The sequence below is a fragment of the Dermacentor albipictus genome, chromosome 6 (genome assembly GCF_038994185.2).
Source record: "Dermacentor albipictus isolate Rhodes 1998 colony chromosome 6, USDA_Dalb.pri_finalv2, whole genome shotgun sequence".
NCBI classification, from domain to species: Eukaryota; Metazoa; Arthropoda; class Arachnida; order Ixodida; family Ixodidae; genus Dermacentor; species Dermacentor albipictus.
The window spans coordinates 25,630,002-25,657,068 of NC_091826.1; the positions used below are offsets into that span (position 1 = coordinate 25,630,002).

General features: G+C 47.1%; 1 protein-coding gene across 2 annotated transcripts; it reads right to left on the reverse strand.

The window, feature by feature from the left end:
* Window positions 1-1,005: 1,005 nt before the first annotated feature.
* LOC139060900 (uncharacterized) lies at window positions 1,006-26,518 on the reverse strand. 2 transcript variants are annotated; one of them, XM_070540184.1, is made up of 13 exons: window positions 26,487-26,518; window positions 26,371-26,428; window positions 22,477-22,578; window positions 22,341-22,385; window positions 18,507-18,601; window positions 16,769-16,894; window positions 13,871-13,990; window positions 12,058-12,260; window positions 9,456-9,583; window positions 5,280-5,364; window positions 2,957-3,100; window positions 2,710-2,817; window positions 1,006-1,229 (listed from the first exon to the last, which is right to left on the reverse strand). In XM_070540184.1, the coding sequence occupies exons 3-13, from the start codon at window positions 22,524-22,526 to the stop codon at window positions 1,077-1,079; spliced, it is 1,257 nt and encodes a 418-aa protein (XP_070396285.1). In that variant the 5' UTR covers window positions 22,527-22,578; window positions 26,371-26,428; window positions 26,487-26,518; the 3' UTR covers window positions 1,006-1,076. The 2 variants fall into 2 exon arrangements, with proteins under 2 accessions (XP_070396285.1, XP_070396286.1); XM_070540185.1 differs by lacking the exon at window positions 1,006-1,229 and adding an exon at window positions 1,639-1,747.
* Between the last annotated feature and the right edge of the window lie 549 nt (window positions 26,519-27,067).

A 27,067-nucleotide genomic window follows, 5' to 3' on the forward strand; every position in this document is an offset into this window, starting at 1 on the left:
GAACGTCCGGCTCACCTGCTCGGCTGACGAAACCTCGAGCATTCATGTGAGCCGCCTCGTTCCCAGGGTTCCCAGAGTGGGCCGGTACCCAGACAATTTCCACCTCCGTAGTCCCTCGCCCCGTGGCCCGATTTAGTAATCCTGCCGCTGTGACAGAGATTCTGCCCCTCGCCAAATTTCGGATGGCTATTTTAGAGTCGCTGAAAATCAGGTCAGCTTCAGTATTACCTATAGCTAGCGCTATCACCGCCTCCTCTGCAGTTTCTGAGGAGCGGGTTTTGACTGATCCAGAGGTGACTAAGCGTCCCCGCCCATCCACCACCGCAACTGCAAATGCGTCCTTGTTCTTATACTCGGCGACATCTACGTAGACCGCCCCGTTGTACTTCCCGTACTTAGCATGTAAAGAATGTATGTATAGAACTTTGAGTGGTCGAAGCGTTCATCGATGCGTTTTTACAAAGAATAAATGTATACTTGGGACATCAACAATAAATATATCATTGATCATGCGAGTGTAATGGGTTACAACTGGGACCTCACTGTCTTTCGATAACTGCCTAAGACTCATCCTTTTGCATCCGAATTCCAGTGAACGTTCTGTCCCCTGTTTTCGTCCTACTATACATTTGTCGCCGTCTTCAATTCGCCAGCTCTTCCGCCAATACATTTAGTCAACCAACGCGATGTTCCGCCCTTTTTGGGGCTGTATCAAACCATAGACGTCGTACCTGACGTCACCGTTGTTTTCCTCTCTCGCTGGGAGCTCGTCTCCTCGGCCACTGGTCAAAACGCTTCGACATGCTAAACGTTGTACCCTTTCAGCTGTCCATTAAATGCTAGCGCATTAAAAAAAATTGTGTAGCCAAGCAACCAGACAAACGACACAGTTTGAAAAAACGTAAAAAGTACCGTCGCGAATCAATTCAATGTCGCGGATACGGGCGCTTCTTCCAGGTGAGCGATAAAAAAAATCGTGGATACGGCAGACACGACTCAAGTCAGTTCCACGCAGGTATCGTTATGGTTTATTACTCTGCTCTTAAACGTGCTATATCGTGGACGGTCGCCGCAAGTTAGGCGGCCGTCGCTGTCTTGTCTGGTCTGGGTAGCTTGAACGCGCTCAAGTTGAGCGACGGGCACTCCGGGTACTGGTCCAGGTAGTAATAATCCATGTTGAACACGGCCACCCCGTACTTCGTGCGGTGCTTCACCGACTTGTCGGGCAGCTGTGGTTGCGTTGCTCGTTATGCACCACAAGCGTAAACAACGGAAGCGAATTTTATACGAACAGCGCACGGCTGAAGACACGTGAAAACTACGCCTCTTGTTTGTTAAAAGAATCATTAACTATCATCGAAACTCGAAGCAATAGAATAATATGCGCGACGATAAGAATACCGAAGCGAGTGCTGGTTTGAGTGGTGGACTGCATAGCGAATAGTTCCTAAACGCGTACGTTTCACGGCGTCTAATGTATATATCAGAACGAGTATAAGCGAAGTTCGCCGAGAAATTCGATAGTATGGTGAGCGCCGTGTCTCAGCAGATGCAGAATTCATGCAGCTTGGAGACTGCGTTTATTCACATCGAAATGATGAACATGAGACATGAGAACACACAATAATTTTTAATTTATAGCATATGGGAAGAACTGAGTCGGTTTAGTTTGGAGGAATGTCTTTAGTTCATAGTGAAATTTGTTCGTTTGCACAAATGTCGGCGCTTCACTGTCGGCTGCTCACTCCTGAAATGAATTTTACCATACAGAGTTATTAATAAGTAGTGCAACCTTTTCGAATCAGGCCTTCGGGATCAAGCTTCTGTATCGGTATCGCGAAAAAATACCAAAATGAAGGAGCAAGAAACACCCGATACCCTTTTTCAGAAGATAAGGCTGTAATTATCATCCTTGTGTTTTCCGTATCAGTAAAAAAAAAAGCATACCGTCCGTTATATAGAGCACGCTGATCTGCAAAAACTAATGTAATGTTTCTCCTCCTACGAAGCTTTATTTGTGATAAACTGACTGTTGTACCACATTGTACTGCAATAATGTTCTCAAGACAGCCTTCTCATCATCGTCATCAGCCTATTTCACATTCACTGCAGGAATTACACCATCTCAAGCGTCAGACGTCTCTGTCAATGCCTGCAAGTTTCCCAATTTTCTCACGTCAGCTAATCTTTTAACCCGTCCTCGACGTAATTTTCGTTCCATTGGCACCAGTTCTACTACTCGGATAGATCACGGGTAATCTGGTCTGTTAGCCCAGAGCGATCCAATAAACTGCATCACTGCGGAGCTGTGATAATGACTCCCTGTCGAATCACCTTCAAAGTCAAGTCACTCGAGTGCGAAAGAATTTGTTCCACAGTTTATTTTTGGGGTCTTTTTCTGGTGTACCGAGCATCCTCTCCTGGTTAAAGTTGCTTATAGATATTGCAGGAAGCTGATACACTAACACAGCACGAATAATTGTTTTTGTGTTTGTTGTTCTTTGAAAACATTCACATGTGCACTTTTTCCTTTATCTGCGTCTAGATGTGTCTTTAGTATGTTTCCTGTGCTTCAGATATATATTTAAGTTGCCAGTCAGCGATTTGTCGCGTTACCTTAGTCCTGTCTCTATATTGAGGCTGTGTACGATGCAATCATCCTGAACCATCTAGCCCTGACCAAATACCCGTAATGAAAGCCACGCTTACCAGTGATCTTGCAGAAGCGGTAGTGAGGTATTCTATGACAACCGTGTTGGAGAATCCGGAAGGGACGCTGTGCCCATCTCGAGCTGCGCTTCCAATAAGTGAGCATCGCTGAAGTCAAAAGAAGAGACACAAAGAAAAAGCGAACTTAAAAAAAGAAGTCAAGTTAACCATGCGTAACGTTATAATTGTGTCTGAAATGATTGATCTCTCTCTCTCTTTCTCTCTCTCTCTCTCTATTCATACTCACAGTGGAACGGGGAACAAGGTTTGCGCCCACGCAGGGGCTTCCACGCTCCGTCTTTTGACCGTCGGTAGTGATCAGAACCAACGCTGCGGTCGTAGATATGGCGACGGGCAGGTGAATGTCTCGCATTAATTTGATCACGTTGTTCTGGAATGGATTCGACGAAACGAGTTTCCCACAGTGAAACCGAAACTATGAAAAATAAGATAAGATGGTATCTCGGGCCGGTTAGCGTAGCATGTAGTTAAGATTCGAGAGGACCAATGATTGTACGAAAGGGCACTGAAAAAAATGAACATGTCGCGCTATCAACTGTGTACGGGCTTTTTTTTTTTACTTGCCTTGCAAGGTATAACAGCCGCAACAAAGGAAGGAAAGAAAGCCCCGTTTTCCGGCCCCGCCCCAATTTTTTTCTTACTTTGTTGGTTCTAGCGGCTCTGACAGCTTGCATGGAAAGAAACAATGAACGCGTGGGGTTACTAGCCAGTGCAATAGGTGCCTTTATTTCTTTTTGCTTCGTATAAGCGACGGCCCTGCCAAATCTGAAAAAGTAAAAGTCACCTGTGCACAGACATGGCACTCTTACCTCTCTGCAGTGCGGTCGTTACAACCGGTGACCGTTTTATACGTACAGTAAAATTCTGGACATTTTCGATCGGGTCGCCTTCTGCTGCTCTTAGTGGAATGTTTACGAACACGCCTGTGCCAACAGTAAAGCAAAGCTATACGTGCAGCCTCTACTCATTAGTACTTGCCGGTAGTCTAGTCAGTTGACTGCACGGCTATTATGACCTTTGACGCTAGCTATAGACACACCCAAAGCGACGGATTTCATATGGTCACTCAACTTCTACGCCGAGATTTTATGCCTGTGACTGCTACGTCTGTGTCTGTTACATCTTTTGCACGTCTGTCCTTCCGTGACGGCTACCACTCCCAATTTGAGTGCAAAGGTGTGACGTCTGTGCGCGCCTAATACTCCCAGCATGACGACCCGGTGCCAATATAATGAAACATGGTTAGAGCGCTAAGGAAAGCAAAAAAAACTAACACAATAGGCGCAGGACGTGAGATGAAAAGCAAGTGACTCTACTGCCCAAAAGAATACATACATTAAAGGTCACGCAAACCGTTTGTGTCACTTCAGGGCGCACTTGATGTGAATAATTTTTCTTACGTACGGGAACGGAAGCGCGAACACGTGTTATGGAGATGCAATTGACGTTTCGGACTCGATGTGAAGAGCGCTTAAATAAACGCTATACCATTAAAAGGCACCCGTACAATTATGTTTATTTTCTTCCAATGAAAGTCATCTCCCGCGCTGGCTATATTCATGCACCGCAAAAGTGTCACGAACCCTGTGCCGCTCGTGCCATATTGGCACGTGTATGCAAGTGCATTCGCGGCTTCTATACCAGTAGTGTCACATTGGCACGCACCCATTCTGGAATGACACCGGGCCATTCTGGGGCGATTCTGGAGCATTAGCACAGAATGGGCAGGCACCCAGTGCCGCATACCGAGAGGGTTAGTCACATAAAATCAAGCAAATGAAACAAGCCCACTGAATTTAAGTGATGTAATCCGCTATACCATTATGAGCTCGGTATGTTTTAGAGATGCCTACGAACCGGTACTGTGTGCTCAGGATTCATGCAGATTTTTTTTTTATTGCGCCAAATTGAGGTGCGCTAACACGAACTATACTTTGGCGGTCAGCATACAGGGTTTATATAGGCCATTAGCTGGTACTTGTACTTGGAGCCTATACGTATAACCTTCGTATATATATGCGTCTACAAATATACCAGACAAGGAAACGACGAACGCCAAGCGCAGGGGAATAGGTAACGAGAGCTTAACTTTAAAGGTTAAGCAGACGTAACGCCACGTGATGTTTGGTTCGATGCCTGCCGTTGTCAAGACAATCCATTCGTTCCCGACGTACGCTTTTTATGCCGACGCATCCAGCCAGGACCCAAGGCTAGGGACGCCACAACCGCCAAACAATCTTAAATATTGGGAGCCCCAAGCCACTCATAACATGCGACACAGATCAGTTGAGGTGAAACAGGAGCCTATAGTGGCGATCAACGATTGGCAAGAGCGTAGGCTTCAGGGCGCATCGCACAGAAGCGGAAGCGAAGTATGACGCAGCGTTTGTCGAAGTTACGTCACGGCGTACCTAACTCATGGAGCATGCGCAGTAAGCAGAACGCTATTTTTTTTAATAGTCATAGCGTTTACTTTCACTGGCGTACGATGCTCTAATGTAATAATGTAATGTAATAATGTAATAATTTAATAAAAGAATGCCTCTCACCTTGCTTATCAAGACATCGCTTATTGCAATGGTGCAGGGGACGACGTCTCTTTCTGGGTGCGATTGGAATATCACCAGGGACGCGCTGTAAGTAATACAGAAAGGTGACGAACCGGCAATTAAAACAAGAGGAGCTGTATTCGTGTGATGCGTTAGCGAGTCATCAAATCTGGTGCTTCATAAAGAGAAATCATTTCATTTATCTCTCTCTTACAGACAAGGTGTGGCCTACAGAAAAATCACCAATTACCCTGCTTGATAAGAAGGCATGTATTTTGAATTCCGATAAGCAAGCGACGCTTAGAATTGTTGCTTTGCTTTGATTCAGCTGGCGGGACGCAAACGTGATCTTTGTGCACGCATGCTAGCTGTTCTTCCTAAACAAAACTCAGAAGCGAGTCAGCGCTTGCTGGCGTCTTCTTTCACACACTGCTCGCGATTTTCTCTAATTAGTTTGCTCGTGGAGAAGGAACTTGGCTTCCCAGGGGATTAAGGTGACCTCACGTGACCTCGAAGCTCGAGGCGACACCACGCCACGATGCCAGAGTGCAGAGTCAGTTAACACCGAATACATAAACCCAACTCGACGAAGAGTATTACATCCAACAACTTAGCCCCCGCAGGGCACATAAAAATAATGACCTTTCCGTATCGAATGTATAATTCTAGTCAACCGCAAGCATTACTAGCAAAATGTACTACAACAACCCTGCGTCCCCGTAGTTTCATATTGCACATTTCGTGCCTTCTTGATTGGATTACCAGAGCAAAATTTGTGTAGTGCTACGTAACGTGCACTAAAATAATCCGCCCTAACCTAAATATACCCCTATTCTGACGTTTGCATTAGGAATGCTCTTCACTTTGAAGATACGTTCACTTCGTGTGGTCCCTTTAAACTTGTTGGTAAACACTTGTCTTAGTTGCCTTGCTTAAAACTCGTGAAAACCATTCCGTAAGCCAGCGACATCACACCCGCCGACTCCTGAGCAATGGTGAGGAGAGAAATGTCGTGTGTGAATCTTTTGAAATGGGGGGGGGGGAAGCATCTTTGCCTGTGACGAGCAATTTTCCACTAGGCTTCAAAATAAGTAAATAAATAAATCCACCTCCATACCAGCCTGTGAAGGTGGATGTATAGAGAAGCTATTGCCGACGTTAAACAAGCAACTGTAAAAATAAGATTTGTCAAATGTATCCCTTTTCTTTTCGGTGGCAGCAAAAGCTATGAAAATATTGTCACGCGCATCACCTTGCATAACAACGACTTCCTTAAAAGAAGTGGGAACAGCTCCGCGCACGTCCGATTCCATCATGACCTATAGTTGGCGACAAAATAAGAATTGCGCCCGTCCGATTCCATCATGACTTATTGTCGGCGACAAAATAAGAATTGCAAGGTTCTATGTACATGGTCCAATACAGTGCGTCATGTGGTGGGATTTGACCATTTGCCTAAAGTCAAGCGGGTCGTGTATTCAGAACATCCGCTTTCCCCTGTACAGATCAGTCTCTGCGTCACAGGTTTCAGGAAGAAACCTGAACGTCCAGGGCAAATTTTACGTGTGGCCTTGATACCATAGCTCAGCCATAACTAATATTTTGCCTTGAAACAACTAGCTTTTATTTTCCAATTAGCCCATAGCATTTACATCAGCATAGCAAAGCCATTAAGACGGGAGCGGACTCCAGCTGGCTCGGCTCTCTTTCAGAAGTGAAAGGCAGGTGTACTGCGTTTCCGTGGGAGGAGCTCGTTTGTAAATGCTAGGTTGACGCAGGCTATAGACCTTTTTCATCCAGGCTGTGGCAGCAGTGCATTCTTGACACCACAAAACTTCCGGTGATGCATTTCTGACAGTCAAGTTAGCCAATAAAACGGAAGTATATTGCACATAGTTTACTGCAGGTACATATTCTTGATGTGTTCAGATATAAAGAAAGTGCGGCATGTGTCGATCTCATGTATGGGCTTCCTTTTTTGGCACTGAACAATAGAATTCATTTGTAGAACATTCCAACTTCAAAGCGAAGCTGGTGCCAGCTGGAGGGTTCTGTAAATTTATAGGCTACTGTAACTTGCGTTGTTCCAGAGGGCTTAACTGGAAGTCTTCTGGGAAGCCTCTTTGTAAGCATGAAATGACAAAATTGGTGCTGATGAGAGGGAGGCGCAAAAGGCCTGCCGTGCAAGCGAGGCGTAAGACTTGCCGCGAAGCGTAGAATTGCCGCGAAACAGTCCACGGAGAGAGCGCGTTCTGGCAACAAAGCGCGAGGCCATATGCCTCACATGACGTGCTTCCAACCTGAACTAGATCTTCCTTTTTTTTAAACCTTGTGGAAAAGGTTGCAGCCTTTGTTTTCACGTCAAGGTAAATAGAGAGGTTTACCTTTGCACGGTACCCAGTAGGTACACGTGGTACGTTAGACCCTTTGCGCATGCGCAGCTTCTCCGCCGAGCCGTAGTAGACTTTAACATACCGTCCTCACGTAGCGCGCGAGATCATACAATCAAATTATAGGTGAAGTTAATGATTGGGACGTTGGAGCGTTCCGCATCAAAAACGCATCACGGACGCTAATGCTGTGCCGGGTGAAAATCAGAACACTTTCCCGATATCTGGCACATTTATATCACCCTGGTCACCATAATCCACAACGTACCACCTGTCGAGCGCCCCGGGCAGAGATCTTTTCCACTGTCTGTGGAGCTGCCCCGCGCCCATGGCGGTAGAGCCTATTCCCAACCCTTCCTTTTCCTCGTGGGAGGCCGCTCTTCGGGCCACTTGCTCGGATGACCAGCTCTGGCTGGTGGACCGTGCTTGCCTAGAGATGTCGGCCAGGGGGCTCCCGGACGTCTAGGAGCTCAACCAAATTCGAATAGATTCAATAAAGTTTTATCCATCCATCCATCCGCTCGGCGTCGTCTATCCAGGCGTCAAAAGAGTAGGGCGGATCTAAAACAAAAAAATTGGACGACGCTTAAGCTTCGCCTTCAAGAGTGGAACGCGATAGCGTTCCCGTCGACCCGCCAAGGGGTGTAAGACAATGGGCTACAGGGCAGCCATCACTTACGAGGCGCCCCGCATCGGACGCGGTGAGCGTCAAGCCATATGGTCGAGCAACGCGGCGTTCGGCGCAGCAACGAAACGTGCGCCTGAGCAAGCGGAGCGAACCAAAGAACTCGGTATCCCGGAGGGGGAAATGATGCACGCCAGCCAAACGTCGTGATCGGCACGGGCAGAGAGATAGAGAGATAGTGATCTAAAGAAAGGAAGGACGCTTGATTCTACAGAGGGAGCAAGGCGAAGCGTTGTCAGGGGAGAGAGTCCGAGCCGCGACAGCTCCAATGCGCGCGTGGCGCTATCTGTCGGGGCAGCGCCGTACATGGAGAGGAGAGGGTCTTCTGTGTTTGCCGCAAGATGGCTCTGCGTGTACGGAAAGCGCAGAAGAAATGCAGCGAAACGCACTTCGCTACTCGTGTAATTGCGACTTCTGTAAGTTACATGTTCATAATTACCGATATACACCGCAGTATAACATTCCACGGCTCGTTTCGAAGGCAACACCGCATTCACTAGAGACGCGTTTGTACCTCTTGGAAGCATCGAACTCGTGGCTGAGTGGTAGCGTCTCCGTCTCACACTCCGGAGACCCTGGTTCGATTCCCACCCAGCCCATCTTGGAAGTTGCTTTTTATTTATGGAGTGCCTGCCGTGATTTATCGCTCACGGTCAACGCCGCAAACGCCGACGCCGACACCGACGCCGACGACACCGGCTTTTCTGCGACACGAGCTCCTTAACGCTATCGCGTTAAAACGATAAACGATCACCAATACTTCGTTCCCTAAGAAAATGAACTAAACGATGGCTGCTTTTCATTTGCCGCTTCCACGATAGAGAGCAAGCTGCAAGGGCGAATTGCAATCCAGGCGGGCGGTCGAGGGCTGGCCTGGTTGGTGTCAGGTTACGCAACCCCGGTAACCGGAACGGCAGTCAGAAGGACATGGCCTGTGGGCCCGGCGTACGACGTAAAAGGGTAACGTGTCACGCAAAGTTGAAAAACTAAAATCTCAAGTGCCTCGACCGATGTAGCGACAGCATTTGCTAACCTAAGAATTCACGCACATTTGCGCGTGCTGGCATAACACCTCGCAGCAAGGAAAGCAAAAGGTTTTACCCGCTGAGAAGATCGCGGAGCTTTCCTGCGTTTTGCTTCGTCACGTCGGCGTCCGCTGGGTTAATCTTGATTCCGACAATCTTCGGCACGTCCACGTCACTCGTTCCCTTGATGGCGTCGAAGGCGAACTTCCGGAAGCAAGATAAGATAATAGACAGTTTTAGTTACACGTACGCAGAGGCTTCACGTGCGCAAACGTGAAAAGCCTACGTACCTTACGTGCACGCCATCTGAAACGCTTTTAGCTACACGTACGCGACACACGCCAAGAGGGACCCCGTAACTCCATCTATCGGGAAATGTGAACACGGCGGTAGCCAATTCAATCCTGTCGCCATGTTTCGATGCGTGCCGTCTGCGCGCGCGCGGCCCGCTATCGCTTGTTCGTGATCTTGCGGAACTCCCGCGCGAAGCTGTCTACGCGCGCAAGAAACGCACGCAAAGAATTGAATCTCACGTACGTCCGTGAGACGCGCGCGCGCCCGCTACGTTCTACGCATGCGCACTGCTCACACGTAGAAGCTCTACGTACGCAAAGCCTCTACGTACGTGTAACTAAAACTGTCTAATAAGTGGTCACGCAAACAGGCAGACAACAAGCGCTCGGGCGACAGAAGTCATCCTAATCATCATCATCGAGATAAGTTATTTTCTTGTGAGGGCTCTTGGCGGGGATTCGCATAATAAGGAGGACAGGGAGTCACGAGTAATAAACAATGGTAACTTATATAACCAGAAAAAGAATATTGTCGGGACAAGAGTAATTATGGGAACGTGCATGTAAGAGCAATAAAAGTAACACACGTAATACCAAGAAGCCAGTCCGGGCGCTCACACAACAGGAATACGCAAAATTAAGCACGGCAATCAAAAGAAACATCAGCTGGCGAAGTGTGTTTTACCGCATATATCTAATCACTGCTTATTGAAATCTTGAAGAGTTATGTTCATTTACTATAAATTCAGTCAATGGACATCTATGGCAACCGGACGAAGTTAAGAGCATTAGTCGAACCATCTATTCATTGCATGCTAAAATGAAAAAAAGTCGCAGTTTCGCCCAATAGATCGATCCACAGGTAACGTACACCTTCCAGAAGCGCTTGGGTTTAAAGTGGACGGAAGCATCAACCGGTCAGCAGACAAGATAAGCAAGACACGTTTAGAGTGTTCGTGGGGCAAAAAAAGCAGTGAGGAGATTGACACGACCCGATCTCTCAAAGTCATGACTAGCTGTACAAGCTAGATTTTGAACGAAAATGCATTAAGGAACTATACACAATAATACTAGATAAAGAACGTGTATCGCATGCCTGATTAAATCAAATAGGTCAGATGACTATTTTTTACCATCCCGTTTCAAAGCGGATGCCAATAAATCATCATCTTCATCATCGCAGGGCATGTAGGGTGCTAAATCAAGCCCATAGCGCTTCTTATAGCATTACCTAGAGCGACATGTAATTCGTTGGTCAGACACCCGGTGATCTATCAAAGTTACGGAATGGATGCCAAAACAGGAAAAGCGCAGTCGAGGACGCTAGAGAATGAAGTGTTGTGATGAGATTAGTAAACTTCCACGGGAAAATTTACGTTCTAAGCTGCAGGCGCAAGACAAGGACAATTGGAGATCGCTGGAGAGGTCATTGTTTTGAAGTGGATATGAGTAGGATGATGACTATGACGCCGATGACGACGATGACGTCGAAGATGACGGCGACGATGACGGTGACGACAACGACGATGACGAAGATTATAACGATGATGACAGCGATGATAACAACGATACCTAGAAGGAGATTTGACGCCACCATCTATGCTAGTTTCGTAACTGACGCTGTGCCCGGGATGCACAGGACATGGGCGTGTGACGTGTGTTTCGAATCCGGATTGGTCTAAAACGTGATCATGGCTACACAAAGTGAAACCTTACACAACGAATTCCTTGATAAACAGTTTCGATTCACCCGCACTGCAGCTTCAAATAAAGTTTTCTCAGATTAACGTGACGAGGTACTGAAGGTAGGGGAAGAAAACGAAATTCCGCGATTAAAACTGACGCGCAGTGACCGTAGAACTTGTCGTTCTTGCTCCCAACTTCCCGTTTAAAACAAATGCACTAATCATGCAGTGCGGGTTCTCATGTTAAAAATAAAAAAGTATCCTCGCATAAAAATACAAGAAAGCAATCGTACGCACTTAAAATTATACCTTGAGGTTTTACGTCTCAAAACCACGATTTGATTGAGGCGGGCCGTAATGAGGGACTTCGGATTAATTTTGACTACCCGGGGTTCCTTAACGCGCAGCTAATGCGCAGATCACGGGCCCTTTCTTTTTCCTGCATTTCACCCTGTTCAAAATGCAACAAATACAAAGCTAAAGCCGAAGCAGACGCTACATTCATATGCAACGTTTACAAGAGTGTCTGGCCTAAACACTCTTGCCTAAAGTGTACAGACCATTGCACGTTGGACGCCCGATGGCAACGTGGGAACGCGCTTACTAGTGTGGTTGCTTGGGCTAGTTGGTAATTCATGATCAAAAATAACGTACAGCGCAAAGGACAAGGACAGCGATAGATGACATACACAGCGCTGACCTTTACTTTCAGCATCACATCGGCAACGTTTGAGAAGTCGTCCGCCAGTACGACGCTGAGGGCTGCGTAGCCGTTCTTCTCCCAACCGTCGATGTGACCCAGACTGGCGTAGCATGCGACGTCCTGGGAACCATCGTAGTCGAAGCCGATGTACTTGACCTTGTCCTCACCCAGCGCAGCGATCGCCTGGAGGCCCACCTTTGCTGCCGAATGAAATGCAAGTGTCAAGTGAGCACCGGGAAATTTTCTATCCCACAACGTAGAGCAAAATACACAGACGATAGGACAGCATGACGAAACCACATCCCCCGTGAGATACACGTCGGCAGCGGCAAAGGAGAGCACATGCAAATCACTCGCGAACAAAAAACAGCAGGAATACTATAAGATTCACTCACAAGATCTACAGGCATGTCAACAGTCATGACAAGGAAATGAAGTCATTCACGTACAAACGATACGACGTCATCACAACACGTATTGCAGGCACTCAAATGTGCGGTGCCAAAACACAATAAAACCATCTACGAGTTGCCGCGTCTCTAATGCGGTAAGGACGATGTCGATAAGCAATATTCGGCAGGTAAAGAAAAGACAACAAAGAAGAAGATTTTACCGCGCGCCTTGAAAGATCAATCTGGTTACTGCTACTGCTGATCGACGCTTTTGGTCCCCGAGTTACTGACGTCGCAACATTATTTAAATATCGTTACGGTGCATTTGATTTAGGCACTTATTTGATTCAACTAGGTGCTGAGACAATTGTCTGTCGATCATAGCTAAAAACAAATTGCTTAACATTTCTTTTTTAAAAAAAGGGCATGTTATGACTGAATAAACGCGAATGCCTTTGTCCCCTTAAAATGACTTAATATGGCAGTAGATGGAATCATTAGGCTCATTGTGATTAAATGAGTGTTCACACATCACCATACGGGTTAGTAGCGCCTGTAGGTGTACGCCATGCCTTCTTTTGTCCTCGTGTTTCTTTGCGCTTGACTATTCTTGTCAAGTTGCACGAACAAGCCCGTATTTCTACTCTTCTCGTCGTACCTACGTTCATCTTAGTGGGCGGTTTGATCGGCATTCATCAAAATCAACCGCCCACGTCTTCAACTACTTTGCTTATACTAGTAATCTTGTGATTTTATGTATGTGTTATGAAGACCTCACCGTTATTAAAAAAAAAACAAGAAAGAAACACCGTTGAAACGTAGAAGAAGAAATGCCCTCGAACTATAAAAACAAATAAACCACTCGCAAAATTTCAATTGAAAGCGTGGTTTCCTCTCTAACCATTTTTCTCTTCTGAATGACTCCAAATGATTGACGAGTTGCATAGGCTCACCAATCTTCAAACTTCACTGAGCATGTGTTGGCGGGCTAGTTGGTTAAGCATGATTAAAAAGACGGCGCCGAATAAAACAACACACGAAGAAAGGGGACACGAGACAAGCACGTAGGCGCAGTTGTTAGTGCGCCAACGTGCTTGTCTCGTGTCCCCTTTCTTCGTGTGTTGTTTTATTCGGCGCCGTCTTTGTAATCACTTCAAACTTCGCACAATAATTGAACGGGTTTTCGGTGGCGAGGAACACGTATGTCACGTGTTGCATGACGTGTAGAATTTATTTCCTCCTGATATCTTTTAACTGAAGCGCAAAAAAAAAATTCCTTGCACGCGTTGTTGATGCCCCAAATGCCTTCACTCCTCCTTGCAGAGGCAGCCGTCGTGACAGACTTTGACGGAGTGAGCGGGCGAATAAGTTGACGGGCATATAACCTTCCGTCGCAGAAAACAATGAAGGCGACTCACGTCCTACGTTTCCACACGTTGATCCCATGCTGTAGATGACGTTGTCGCACGGCTGGTACAGCTGGACATAATCGACGGTGTCGCTGGCAGCTCTCTCGGAAGTGACGCACGTCAGACCCGCTGAAAAGATTGTGCCTAACGTCAGCATGGTGCCGTTTTGTGTCGGCGAGCCCCAAAACATCGTCGTCTAAGCAAGCACTTGCGACTTCAAGACGTTAGGCTTAGCGTGACTCAAACAATTTTTGCTCACCGTATGGGAACGCAAACTCAATGAAAACATAACCGGACGTGGTTTAATCTGCTGCCTTTTCTCAAAGCTGTTCAAGCTATACAATCCATAAGAGCACAAGGAGCCGTTGCTGGGGTCATGCGTATCGCAAGACCTGACGGAATCGCGCAGTCATTCCAGATATTACGCGGTCCGGCCACTTGTGTCTTACAATTAGGGGGCCTATATTTACAGAAAAAGAACTTACGATAGAAATTTTTAAGATCAGGTGCTAGATATCCAATCGGGCTGACGGATATTATTGGGAAGGTGGGCAGGCAAAAGAAAACAGCACTCCTAAACGGGGGGGGGAAATGTGGATTACGCCCGAGGTGAGCCAAGTGGAATCGAAAGCAATCGGTCGTGTCTTGTCGATCTAGAAAAACCGCACAACAATTTGCACTGAGGTGGGAGCTAGGGCTGCCGCCATATTTTCCAACGCAATTTCTTCGCGCGTTGCCAAGACCCGTAGGTTTCATCCACCTTTCAGAAGCACTGGTATTGAAAGCGGATAAAACGACTAACCGGTTAAGAGTCAAGTTAGGCAAGAGACGTTTAGAGCATTGGTGAGAATAAAGTAGGGAAGAGATTGTTAACACCTTATCCGCTAGAAGCGCTCGTAATTGTACAACATAAGTTTGGAGCTTCCTACAAGAGGAAGAGAGAAAGTATAAGGAGACGTAATGAATTAATGTTTAGGAAACGAGGGGCAACATGCTAGACAGATAAGCATGTATAGCATACCTGATCAGCTCAAGCAGGCTAGGTGACTATTTGCTACCGTCGCGTTTCAAAGGGGATGCCAATAAAGCATCACCATCTTCTCCTTCCTTGCATTCGCGTTCCCATACAAACGAGAACTTAGTTAGGCCTAACCATAAGACCAGCTCTTCGGCTTGCGCCTCCGCTACAACGTGCGACTTCAGCATGATTTCTGCTTGTACACTTGTGTTTCACTTTACGCCGTAGTTGATCAAATAACAGCGGCGCGAAATCGCATTCTCGAGATATTTTTAAGATGTATTGTACTTTATGCTTTGACGATGGCATTTCAGTTATCTGAGATAGCGCTTGCGGGTCGGATACGACATTCTAAATGTCTAATAATTTATTTCTATCTTAGAGCCCAGCTCTTAGGAGTCCCTTCCGGCTGAGGGTCGGCGCCCTCGGCGTATCCGAGGCAACGAGCACAACGAAGGATGCAAGAGCGAACGCCGAGAGCAGCGGGGGATGAAAAATGGCGACAGCAAAGAAAGTGCGAGGAGGAAAGCGGTGAAGGAGGGTGAGGGCGAAATCGCGAGAGGAAAAGCGTAGTGCGGCTCAAGACGGGTTCTGCGGCTACGACCGCTACGAGATGGCGCCAGAGTAGCGCGCCGACGTCTGTTCACCGTCAGCATGCGGCGAGCGCGTCCACTGATACCATATATGGAAACAAAGCGCTGCATGAGAAACGAAGCGCTGCATGAGCAGAGGCCTGTCTGCGACGGTTACGTGAATCACGCCCACGCGTCACCTCTCGCGATATCCCGATTAGTGGTGCAGTCGCGTCACACTTCTCTCCGTTTGCAAAGTGCCGCACGAGACAGATTACCAGCACCAGCCAATATATCGAGAAATTAATACACGTGTACAGCTGCGCCTAAATTCTCTATTAGGCAGTATTGTAATCGTCGGTGAACTTTCTTTGACTAAGGCGAGAGCCTTGTATACCCCGTTAGGAGAAAATCCGTCGCAGTCGACGTGACCGAAAGATGGCACCAAAATGGCTGACAGCTCAAAGTGTAAAAACACGTTAAGGAATACCCAACATTGATTTCGAATTTCTCAGGGAGGCTCCCGTAAACAAAGTGTATTAATGGACTCGAAAAGAAAACTTGGTACAATTCGGTCGAAGTGGGAATCGAAGCCGCGCACATGCGGTGTGCGAGACAAGCATGCCTCCCCGACGCCACCTCGGCTCCACGGTTCTGGTTGGCTAAACATGTTTACTAGTGCGTGCGTGACTGTGCACGTGACAGCGCAGCCAATGGGGAGGAGGTGGCGCCACGTCATGAGTGCGTATCTCGAGCTCGTTCGTGACGTTGCGAGGTCTACAAACGGCATAATGCGCTCGCATTCTCACTCATGAGCCGTCTTAAGTGTCAATTCCAATTTTTTCTTTATTTAGGGCAATAACAGAAAATTGCCTAAAGATCCATGGCCAAATGCGAACAACTACCTCACTAGGAGCAGTAAAAAGCGCTAAACAACAGGACGAAGAGAGGGACACAGACAACAGCGCTGTGCTGTGTGTCCCTAAAAATTAAATTATGGGGTTTTACGTGTCAAAACCACTTTTTGATTATGAGGCACGCCGTAGTGGGGGACTCCGGAAATTTCGACCACCTGTGCTGTGTGTCCCTCTCTTCGTCCTGTTGTTTAGCGCTCTTTACTGCTCGTAATCATGAACCAACCAGCCCAAATACGTACTCTTCTGCTTGACCAGATCCGGACACCCTTATAGCTGCAGTAAAAGACGGAGCAGACGACAAAAGCACATAGCACTCTCGAGTATAATGTCCCTTTAACAAGTGCAGCAGCGGGAGGCTTACCTTCCTACGCCATCCACAGTGTTTCTACTGTCGGCTTACCATACAAGCTAGCGTCGCCATTTCCATCGTTTGCGTTGTCGTCGTGAGGTGGCGGTGTATGCACCGTAATATCGGGAGCAGGCCTAGTCATTGGTGTCCCCGTGCCTTCTGCTTCGCGTTCCGTGACTGCAACGTGACAAAAAAACGGCGCCAGACAGTCACAGAGTGTGTACACACATTCGGGCCCGATGTCCTAAACGCCGGCTCATCGTTCTCTCCACAGGAGGCGGTGTCCTATTCGCCATCGTTCTTATCACCACCTTCGTGGCTGCCGTATATACGACGCAGCTCGGACGCGGCTATAGCGTCAACTGCGGTATTTTGGCACCACGAATGTCGCGGTCCGCGCCTTCGTCATAACGCTTGTTCCGTTCCTGACACTCATTCTCAGAACCTTCAGCCGTGACTAACGCGGCTCCCATGCCGCACACAAATATAAAGAAGCAGAATTTCCTCAATCATTGAGCTGGAAATGTAACTGCTCCGCTGTGAAGCTGTCAAGAGAGCATATGTAGTGACAATTAACAATTGCGATCGCCATTCCCCGAGTTCCAACGGCTCGCGTAGCTCATATATAAATTGCTCTGGAACGTCTCTCTATGCCATCAAAAGAAATCAAAAAGCGAACCGGAAATAACTGAACATAATTCGAGTTCACATAAGCGTGTGACATGTAATTGCTCTGCAGCCGGTTTGTAACAGTAAAGCAATCCTAAGCGTACGGTTTGAAGTCTCAGTTAAGCCATTGGTACAAGCGCACGTGAAGCTGTGAGCGGAACAATGCAATCGGGTAGTTAAGATACAATGCGCACTTGAATTTATGCTTCGGGTACATGAGAACATTGTGCACATACACATACATGCACATACACCACGCGCGTACAAGGGAGGAAAGCAGGGAGGAAGCGCGCCGTCTTCGGTCGCGCGCAGCGCACCAGGGGCGACGGGATTCCTACTCTGGCGGCAACTGCGTACGCCGCAGCCGCACGGGTCCTATTTTGAAAGCGATCTGCGATGGGGACAGGGTCTAGGTGCGCCGACGGCTCGTAGCTTCGTGTGCACTGTGTTTTTCTCGGTGCTCAGCTTGCGTTGAAGCAACAGGCAGCACGAAGGTCACTTTGCTCGCTTTGCACGCCAGTGTTTTGACAACGAGTATTCGCGGTCATCGAGTGTGATATGTTCATGTCAGCCTGGTGCGTGCGTGACGCCATGCTTGGCAATTTAGTTAGTAGGCGAATATTTACACGTTTACACGACTTATAATACTACTATCCTTACTTCGTATAGCTGTATACAAGTTTGTCATCGCAATTGATGCTTCACCTGTCCGGCGAAACTGCGACTTTTTTCATAGGTCATTAAAGAATAAACCCATGCTCAAATTGAACGCTCTTTCGTACTGCCTATTTGTTTCTCGCATTTTTGCACTGAAAAGGAGCAACAATCTTAGAGATTTAGGGTCTAGACTCGTTGTTAGCATGGTATTATGAAGAAACGGTGAGTAAAAAAGAAATAATAAAGCGTCGAGCAGAAGGCAACACCTATCAAAATATAGCAGTTTTTCATCGCAGCCGAGAAGTTCTGATTAAGCACCGTTCTCAATACCTTGTCACACCTGATACTGAATGAAACAGCATTCCACTGCATTCAGTTGCCCAAACCGCACTTTCCCATCCGGGAGACAAGCTTAGGAGCACTGCAAAAAGTATTTTGATGGGACCTCTTCAGGCAAACTCACTTAATATGATGGCGACGACGAGAAATAATAGGCACAGCGCCACCACCAAAACGACGACTATTATCCGAATTCTCGACGATCCGAGGATGCCGTCTCTGCACAAAGTTCACACAGCATTAATGTGCATGCATGGGAATCTGAAATTGAAAGGAATTCTGGGGTTTCACGCGCCAAAACCACGATCTGATTATGAAGCACGCCGTAGTGGGGGACTCCGGAATAATTTTGACCCCCTCCATGGGGTTCTTTAACGTGCCCGCAATGCACGGGACACGGGCATTTTTGCATTTCGCTCCCATGAAATTCGGCCGCATGTGGCCGGGATTCAATCCCGCGACCTCGTGCTTAGCATGCGCAGCACCATAGCCGCTAAGCCACTACGGCGGGTATGGCAATTTCGAGAAGACTTCGGACTACCACCTAGAAAACCTGAAGTACCAGAAGCCGCTTCTAGTACTGGACTTTGCGTCTGTTGTAATGCTTTAACGGCTACTGGCACAGCAAGTAAAATATTGTTATTGGTATGTTGGTAATTTGCAAAACAAGAGGCATGCGAACATTCGAAGTATCATAGTCAAAGAAAAAGAAAATTGACGCTGACCACGGACATAAATAATAACAAGACATTTCAGCATCCATTTTTCGTTTGACTACGACTAATCGACCAGTCCGGTTTTCGTCACACACCTGTGACTTCACTAGAAATTTAAAATCAGAACAGCGGTGTCTTTTGCTATTCCATTGGTATATCCAATCTGAGAATTCGCTATTCGAAAAGTTTCAATATTCGTTTCTATTAGAATTTAAACGATAATATCAGTTATACATACAGTCTCGAGACAGAGATCGATGCAAGCGGGGACCCTTCCGAATTTATTGGCAGCAAGAGCCACGCTTGTTGTGCAGATGAATGTCACGGTGCAGATGCCGCATTCACTCGAATATAGGTGAACCCCTACATATCTAACTCTCTGAGAAATTTTAAAAAGTTACCTCGAATATACGTCGACAACCCGAAAGCTTTTAATACAAACGAAAAACTTTGAACATGACGGACCCTTATATACCGTAAGCTCGGTTAGTATATCTCGCTAGTCGATGCCACAAGATGCATCATTGTCGGAAATGCCAGAGAATCCATGCTTTCCATGCACCCGAAGCAACGTCGTCATCGGTGCCGTGAAGTGTATAGTATATGCTGCATTTCTTAAACTTAGTGTGGATAATCTTGGGACTGACTTTACGGCGTTAGTTCGGTGCAATTAGCTAGCTTTGCTAACCACTGCAGGAAGAGATTCCTTGTTCAAGCATATAGGTCGATAGCTCACTTTGGGTGAGTTAAAAAATACGAGAAAAGACAAGGTCGACCTGTATTGGAATAAATACGGTACCTCCTGTTCAATAATTTCTGGTCGTTCGTAACAATATTTGCTACAAGCTGTTGTCGCGATGAGGACAGAGCGATTTATTATACGCACAGTCTCGCCATGCATGCGCCTTATACAAGGGACGTGCAGTCCTGCACTATCGCAATCGCCCGCTCCAGTGGCTTAGCGGCTATTTTGTTGCGCTGCTAAGCACGAGGTCGCGGGATCGAATCCCGCCCGCGGCAGCCGCATTTAGATGGAGGCGAAATGTAACAGCACCCATGTCCCGTACATCGGGGACGCGTTACAGATCCCTTGGTGGTCAGTCAAAATTATTCTCGAGTCCCCCACTATGCGACGTGCCTCATAAACAAATCGCGGTTTTTGGTAGGTAAAAGCAATGAATTCAATTTAGTATCACAATGGTCTCTCAATAGTAGGTGACCAGAAGCTCTGTGTGCTTCTGGGGACCTACTGTCTCCTTGCTACAATATTAGACAACTTTAAAATAACGTTTTTGCCTTATGTGCGTTAAGCGCAAGCACCCTTACGAAGCGTTACCATGCGCGTCCTTTCAATACTTAATTTAACGTGCACGCAAGTGTAAAAAAAAAAGGTTAAAGGCAGAGCGTCGTCTAATGTCTTGTTTCAAACGTATCCAAGCCAAGACAATCCAACAAGGACCATCCTGTTCTTGCTATGCGGACGCGTCTCTTTTAGGCACACAGGTGCCGGAAATGCAGAACGATCTCAGAAATTGGACGCAATATGCACTCATGACTAACATTTCGGGCGAGTTTAGAGGAGGCGAAAGCTCATTTCAATAGCCACCGGCCATCAACGAGAAAGTAGCCATGACGAGAATTCACGCTGAAGTGGGGGATCCGTGGGTGTCGCGACGTTCGAGAACGCTATTTCTTAGCGTGCGTGAAGGTTACAAACGTTAAACTCGCCAGTAACGTACGTTATCAAAGCGCACGTGAACCGCTGAAATTCAATAACGTTCGGAGCATGCGCAGTCAGGACAACGTTATTCCTTTACGTACGTAGCGTTGCCCGTGTGCGTCGCTTGTGTTCTGGCGATGTCCATCACGCCATTGCGACATGCCTTTTACGAAAATACGCAACAGTTACACGGCAAAGTTCAAGCTGACGGCTGCGCAGTATGCGTGTGAAAAGGTCAGTCGTGCGGCAGGCCGACATTCCAACATCACTGAGGACACGATTCGCGACTGGCGGATGTGTTCAAGCAAGCGACAGGCGATGAAGTAGTATCCCGCTGCACAGTGTGTACCAGTGTATAAGACGTGTGTCCTACGCAAACGTGCATCTTACGCACAAAGGCTTTCGTAAAAAATGGCTGTTCTTTGGAGCATACGTCTTATACTGGGGTGCGACTTGTGCACCGGTGAATACGGCATATATTTACCGGAGTAAATAAAGCCACAAGTTATAGTAAAGCATAACCAAATCTCCTCGTGAGGTCGTAATTCACTGAGCAGCAACCTAGAGGAAGCAGGACACTTACTCAGTCTTGTCTGCAAAAAGAAAAGAAGGACGATAAAAATAGGTCGAAATGCGGCACAGTTTATTGAAAACCGCGACGTATATATTATACGGTCAACAACGAACGTCCGAGCATATAATCATCGATACACGATCAAGTTTCACCCAGCAGGCATGATTGCCTCAACTTGGGAGTACCGATTATGAAAATTAAGAGGGGAACTGGGGTCTCTATTTCGCACATTGTTTAACATTACTTTCGTTACACGCGCTGTAGATTCAACGTGTATTCAGAACGGTCACATGCAAAAAAGAACCAGTAACGTAAACCTATCTACCGCAAGAGTGATGAAAAAAGAACAAACACAATGGACACTGGGCAACTTGACACATATGAACCAGTATATAATGAATCAAACGCGCTTTTGAACTAAAAGCCACCTCACTATAATCCAATAGCGTCTTACACCCGTTCGAACTTATCTCGCACAAAATAACTTACTTTCGTGCGCACGAAACGACTGTAGCGCCAGGCGACTGGTTGTTGCAGAGAGAAAGCGGCAAAGTCAACAGCCCAAGATGGCGGCACTAAAACGCTTCCGTGAGATGGTCTATGTTAAGTGAAAAAAAAAAACATCCGGTGTTTTACTTGTCAAAATCACGATATCGTTATGAGGCATACGGCAGTGGGGGGACTTCGTATTAATTGTGACTGCCTTCGGTTTCTTTAACGTGCACCCGATACACGACACACGGGCGTTCTTGCATTTTGCCCTCATCGAAATGCGACCGCAGCGACCTGGATCTGGTCCCGCGGGCTCGGACTTAGCAGGGAAAGGCCGTAACTACTATGCAACCACAACAGCAGGTGTCCATTAAGTACGACGACGTCGCCCTGGCAGTGAGAGCACGGAAACCAACAGAGCCTCAGAGAGAGTCGGCAGAATCGAGGCGAACTTACCGGCGCCGACGCTCGTTGCGCCACCTGCAGATTGCTGCGGCGTTGCTGCAAAAGAAATTCAAGTGAGGTCTCACAACGGTTACCGCCAAGTCGACGGCGCTGCGCATATCGCTTGCGGAAGCGAGGGTCAACTCACCGACGTCTGCGGGAAACATATCTGAAAAAAAAAGAATTCGTTCCCGGCATTCAACGCGAGGTTCCGTTGGCACGTGACTGTGACGTCACTCGAGGTGCGCCGCTAACGAATAACGAACGCGGCAAACTTTCATCGCAAAATTTGAGCACCCGGAACGAATTTCTAGGCAACGGTGATAACGACGAAATCTTGATAACACAAATGTGCTCCGTAGCAGATAATGATGATGATGATGCTGATAACGATGATGATGATTTAATGGCATCCTTTTCGAAACGGCTGATGGCAAACAGTCACCTATTGGCCTCGAGCTCCACCACTGGAAAAGCTGGCGCTACCGTCGGCGTGACGTGCTAGGAGGGATCACGTGGACATAGCGGCCGCGTCGGCTGCTTCGGACGCGCCGAAGGGAGCTGAAAACGAGTTTAAATTCCCTCGAACGCTGCGGTCCTCATTCAGTGGCGAAATTTTCCCGCTTCGAGTGTCTCCTTTACAACGCTTGAAAGCACTACAATAGGTAGTGGCTGCCTTTGAAGGCGCGCAACATGGTAGGCTACTGCTCGGTGCCGCTGGGCCGGACGCACGTAACGGAGGCCGGTGTCAGCCTTACTCACACGTAGCCGCAGGACAAGAAGCTGCGTGAAGCTTGGCTCGCGAAACAAAACCGGCAAACAGTCATCGGCTGCAACTCGGGTATGCAGCAAGCACAGGCACGAGGAAGATTTCTGCTACGGCGCCCGGTCTGCGATGTTCTGAAAACGCGCACTGAGACGCTCGCCTGAGTCCGTTGCCCGACTAATGTCATGACGGTTTGGTGTATGAACTTGTCGATGCTATAGATACTGGCAAGTTCAGTGGAGTGGAAAGGCAGCGGTAAGAAGCACATTTAAAAAAAAGCGTGGCATATGGTCATGTTTGTGTTATGAATTAATGCACTGGATTACAAAAAAGGAGCAGAGGGAAATTGCACGCTGAGAGCACCGATAAACATGCAGTGCTGCGCAACTCGAGAAATAGTATTTAAAGGTCAAAGAATTTAGAAGAAAAAATGATTGAATCGTCGCGACGGCACATAACAGTCCCCGTAGGCGTCGAAGTCTGTACAATGAAATTCTTTTTGAACAGCTCTGATAGCGCCCACGCAACAATGGTTGCTTGTATACTGTCAAATGTTCATATTCTGCGGCCTTAAGCTCATGGCACGGTGAGAAAACGCGCGCGCGGAGAAAGCGAAACAGTGCGCGGACAAGCATGCAGACGCGCACTCAGTCGCTGCGAATCTGCGCGATCGCTGCATTGAGGCTTCGTTCTATTACACTCCATTTAGTTATACAAACACTATAAGAACATATTTCACATAGTTTGCTCTCTGCGTTTACCTACCTTTCACGCAAAAAGCCGGTTCACGAGACTCCATCGCGGCGACCGCGCGCAGTGGCGTTCACTGTACGTATTCGATAAAGAGATAGCGTCTGTAAACGATTGTGTGCTTTCAGTTTGCCCAAGATTATTATTTAGACAGTAAGGAACTTCTCTCGTTTCGAAAGTACTTACAGAAATGTCCGGGAGAGCCCGCGCGTGGTGTTTTCAGTGACCGCTGACAGCAAAACCTATGAGGAGCGCGCCGCGTGATCCCTCATACTACGCCAGCGAGGCGCTTCCGATAGATGGCGACTCCGTAACTCCTCGCCGCCAATAGCCAGCAGGGTATAGGGCATCTGGCGCCATCTCTCGGCAGACACGCAGTGATTTAGGCAACCCACGCGCAAATAGTTTAGCAACCCCGCAACGCTCTGTGCGGTATGATCAAGTTAGGCTTGGCTGTTTGAAACACGATTGCGGGAGCCGACAAGATTTGATCGATGCCGTATATGTAACCTAGCAAAGTCGCGCCTCGTGTCTGCGCGTTACAGTTGACCGTAAAAGTGGTAACTTTTAGATCTGTCACTCAATAATACTCGTAATCGTCATAATATTTGGCACGAAGTAGCAGAAGGCGCACTTCCCACTTATTGCTTCGTTCAAGGTATCAGCGCACAACTGCCCGGTATGATTAAACATTCGAACTCATATTAGTAAAGCGTAGTGCTTCTCATCACGGTGCGAAATACTTTTACATCAATCACTCCATGAGCCCAAAAGAGGGAACGACAGAAAAACGCAAAATAAGGTCACGGAGAATAAAATAGACTGATTACACTAATAAATGTGCAAAATGTACAGCGGCAAGATATCGTTGGAACAGGATTTTGCAGTGTTTTCGACGTGATACCTGAACGACTTAAACGGCGATGATGATGGCGCAGACAACTTGCACTGACGTCACAGCGCTCCCCGCACTTCGCATCCCGCGAGGATATCTAAATCCTTTAAAGGGACACTAAAGAAAAAAATGATTTCTTCTGCAACAGTAAATTACCTTTCTACGACACCAAACAGTCTGACTACATTGTGTTCTAAAGGAACAAAATATTAAACATAGCAAGTTTAGGCAACCTTTACTCAGCCAACGCGGCCCAAATGCGAAATCCTGCTTCGGTGTCCCTCACGTTACAATGACGTACCGGCGTCGGGCTTTCGGCGCGAAATTCAAATGCTGATACTTAGACCTTCTTTCTGTCATCTAATTATCAAACTATTATGTTGAAATGACTACCTGCTGGGTTCTCAAACAATTGTTTGCTAGACTAAACTAATTTAATGTCTCGCTTTAGTGGTCCCTTTAACAATAAATTAAATTTCGGTGTATTACGTGCCAAAACCATGATCTGATTATGAGGCACACCATAGGCATGGACTCTGAATTAATTTCGGCCACTTGGGGATGTTTAACGGAGATTTTTTGCATATCGTCCCCATCTAAACGTGGTCGCCGCGCCCGGCATTTAATCCTCGTGCTTAGCAGCGCAGCACCATAGCCGCTAAGCAACCGCGGCATGTTCGAGTCCTTTATCTAATGCTCCAATCTCTGACAAAGTTGTCAAAGCTTAATCGCGTATCTGTGTGTGTGTGAGGCCACGTGCAAATTGTCCGTATGGGGGGCCCGTCTGACTTTAGCCAAGCTGTTCAAGGAGAAAAGAAATTTAAAAAAACGCGGTGCAAGATACAACAATAATACCGATCGTGTTCGATCGTCAGACCTCTAACGACTGAACACAGTGTTTTTTATAGTCGTATGTTGCGCTGCGCTTTTTTAATGCGTTTTTTAATGCGTCCCAGCTAACGCTAGCTTGGCTAGCGTTAGCTGGGACGCGCGGTACTCAACAGTTGAGACGACGGCGGTGTTTTTTTTCTTTTTTTGCCCTGTCACGCGGTTAAAATCACCGTAGCCTCGCCGCATGAAGCTGATGCAGGTAAGTCGGCTACCGGACCTGGTGCACGGGGTGACGGCGAAGACATGGCCGCGCACATGATAACGCAGGAAGAGAGCGCGAAAGGCTAAGTTTCATGAAACCTGAAAAGTCTAATATGAACATGGTATGCCCCTCAAGGTCGTTACTAACGTCTTCGTAGCGCGCGCCCTCAAAAAGAACTATTTTAAAAGGGCTGTTGTGTTTCCATTGACTTTGCGTCGCATTCAATAAAAAATTCGTTGATATGCCATTGAATATCGTGCAGTATTTCTGTAAGGGCGGCGCGTAGGTGCCACGCAGCTCAAATGAGCGAATAGTAGCAAACGAACTATGCAAATTGGTGAACGAGCGTACTGGCATATGGCCCGAGTCATCCTTAAAGTAGGGCGTGTGGCAAAGCGGTGTACTCTACTAAGTGCGCGAACAGAGTATACATCTGGCTACTTTCTGAAGCGAAACCACCGTTCAACTATACCCCCATTTTTCGCGCCGCATTTCGTGGGCGCAAGCAAAACAAGCGAAGCGAAAATTGCCAGCTCACCTGCTATTGTTGTTGTTGTTGTTGTAGCCTGCGATGCGTGTGGCTTCTACCCACGATGCTGGATTGGCCAGGAAATGGGTGGATTATTCGAAATTATTATGGAGCATGCAACTCACCTGCCAGCCTTGGTTTGGGTTGGTCTTCTTTTACCGATGGCGCACACCCACTATTCGGGATTGACCAAGCGTCACAAATGACATTATAAAAGACGTATAGTATTTCCTAATAACTATGAAAAGCTTTATAAGAAACCGAATGATTGAAGAATTTCATCATATGATTTATGTTTAATGTCTTCCTGAAGTAAGTAGGAATTCTTCCATGGCAGAGCAAGCAACCCTGCGACAGTGGTAAGGAGGAATCTCCCTCCTCAGCCTCCCTCCTCCTAAAGAAGATGATGTTCGGGATGAAAGAATTTACTCCAAGTTGTCAAAATGGCAATCGCATTTTTTTTATCTAAAGATGAGAAACGTCGAGAAATAAGAGAAAAAACAATCAATCGTGTAAGCGTCTTCACACAATGGACTCGAAGGGGCAGATCAGCCCAGTGACGGTAAAAGTCCAAGGCATGTACCCGAGAATGTACTCTAGGGTAAAGAAATTGAATTTCTCGAGAGTGAAAATACTGTTGGGTTTTGTTTGGTTTTGTTTTTGTGATGGTACATGCCCACTACATGTGATTGGCCAATGTTTGGAT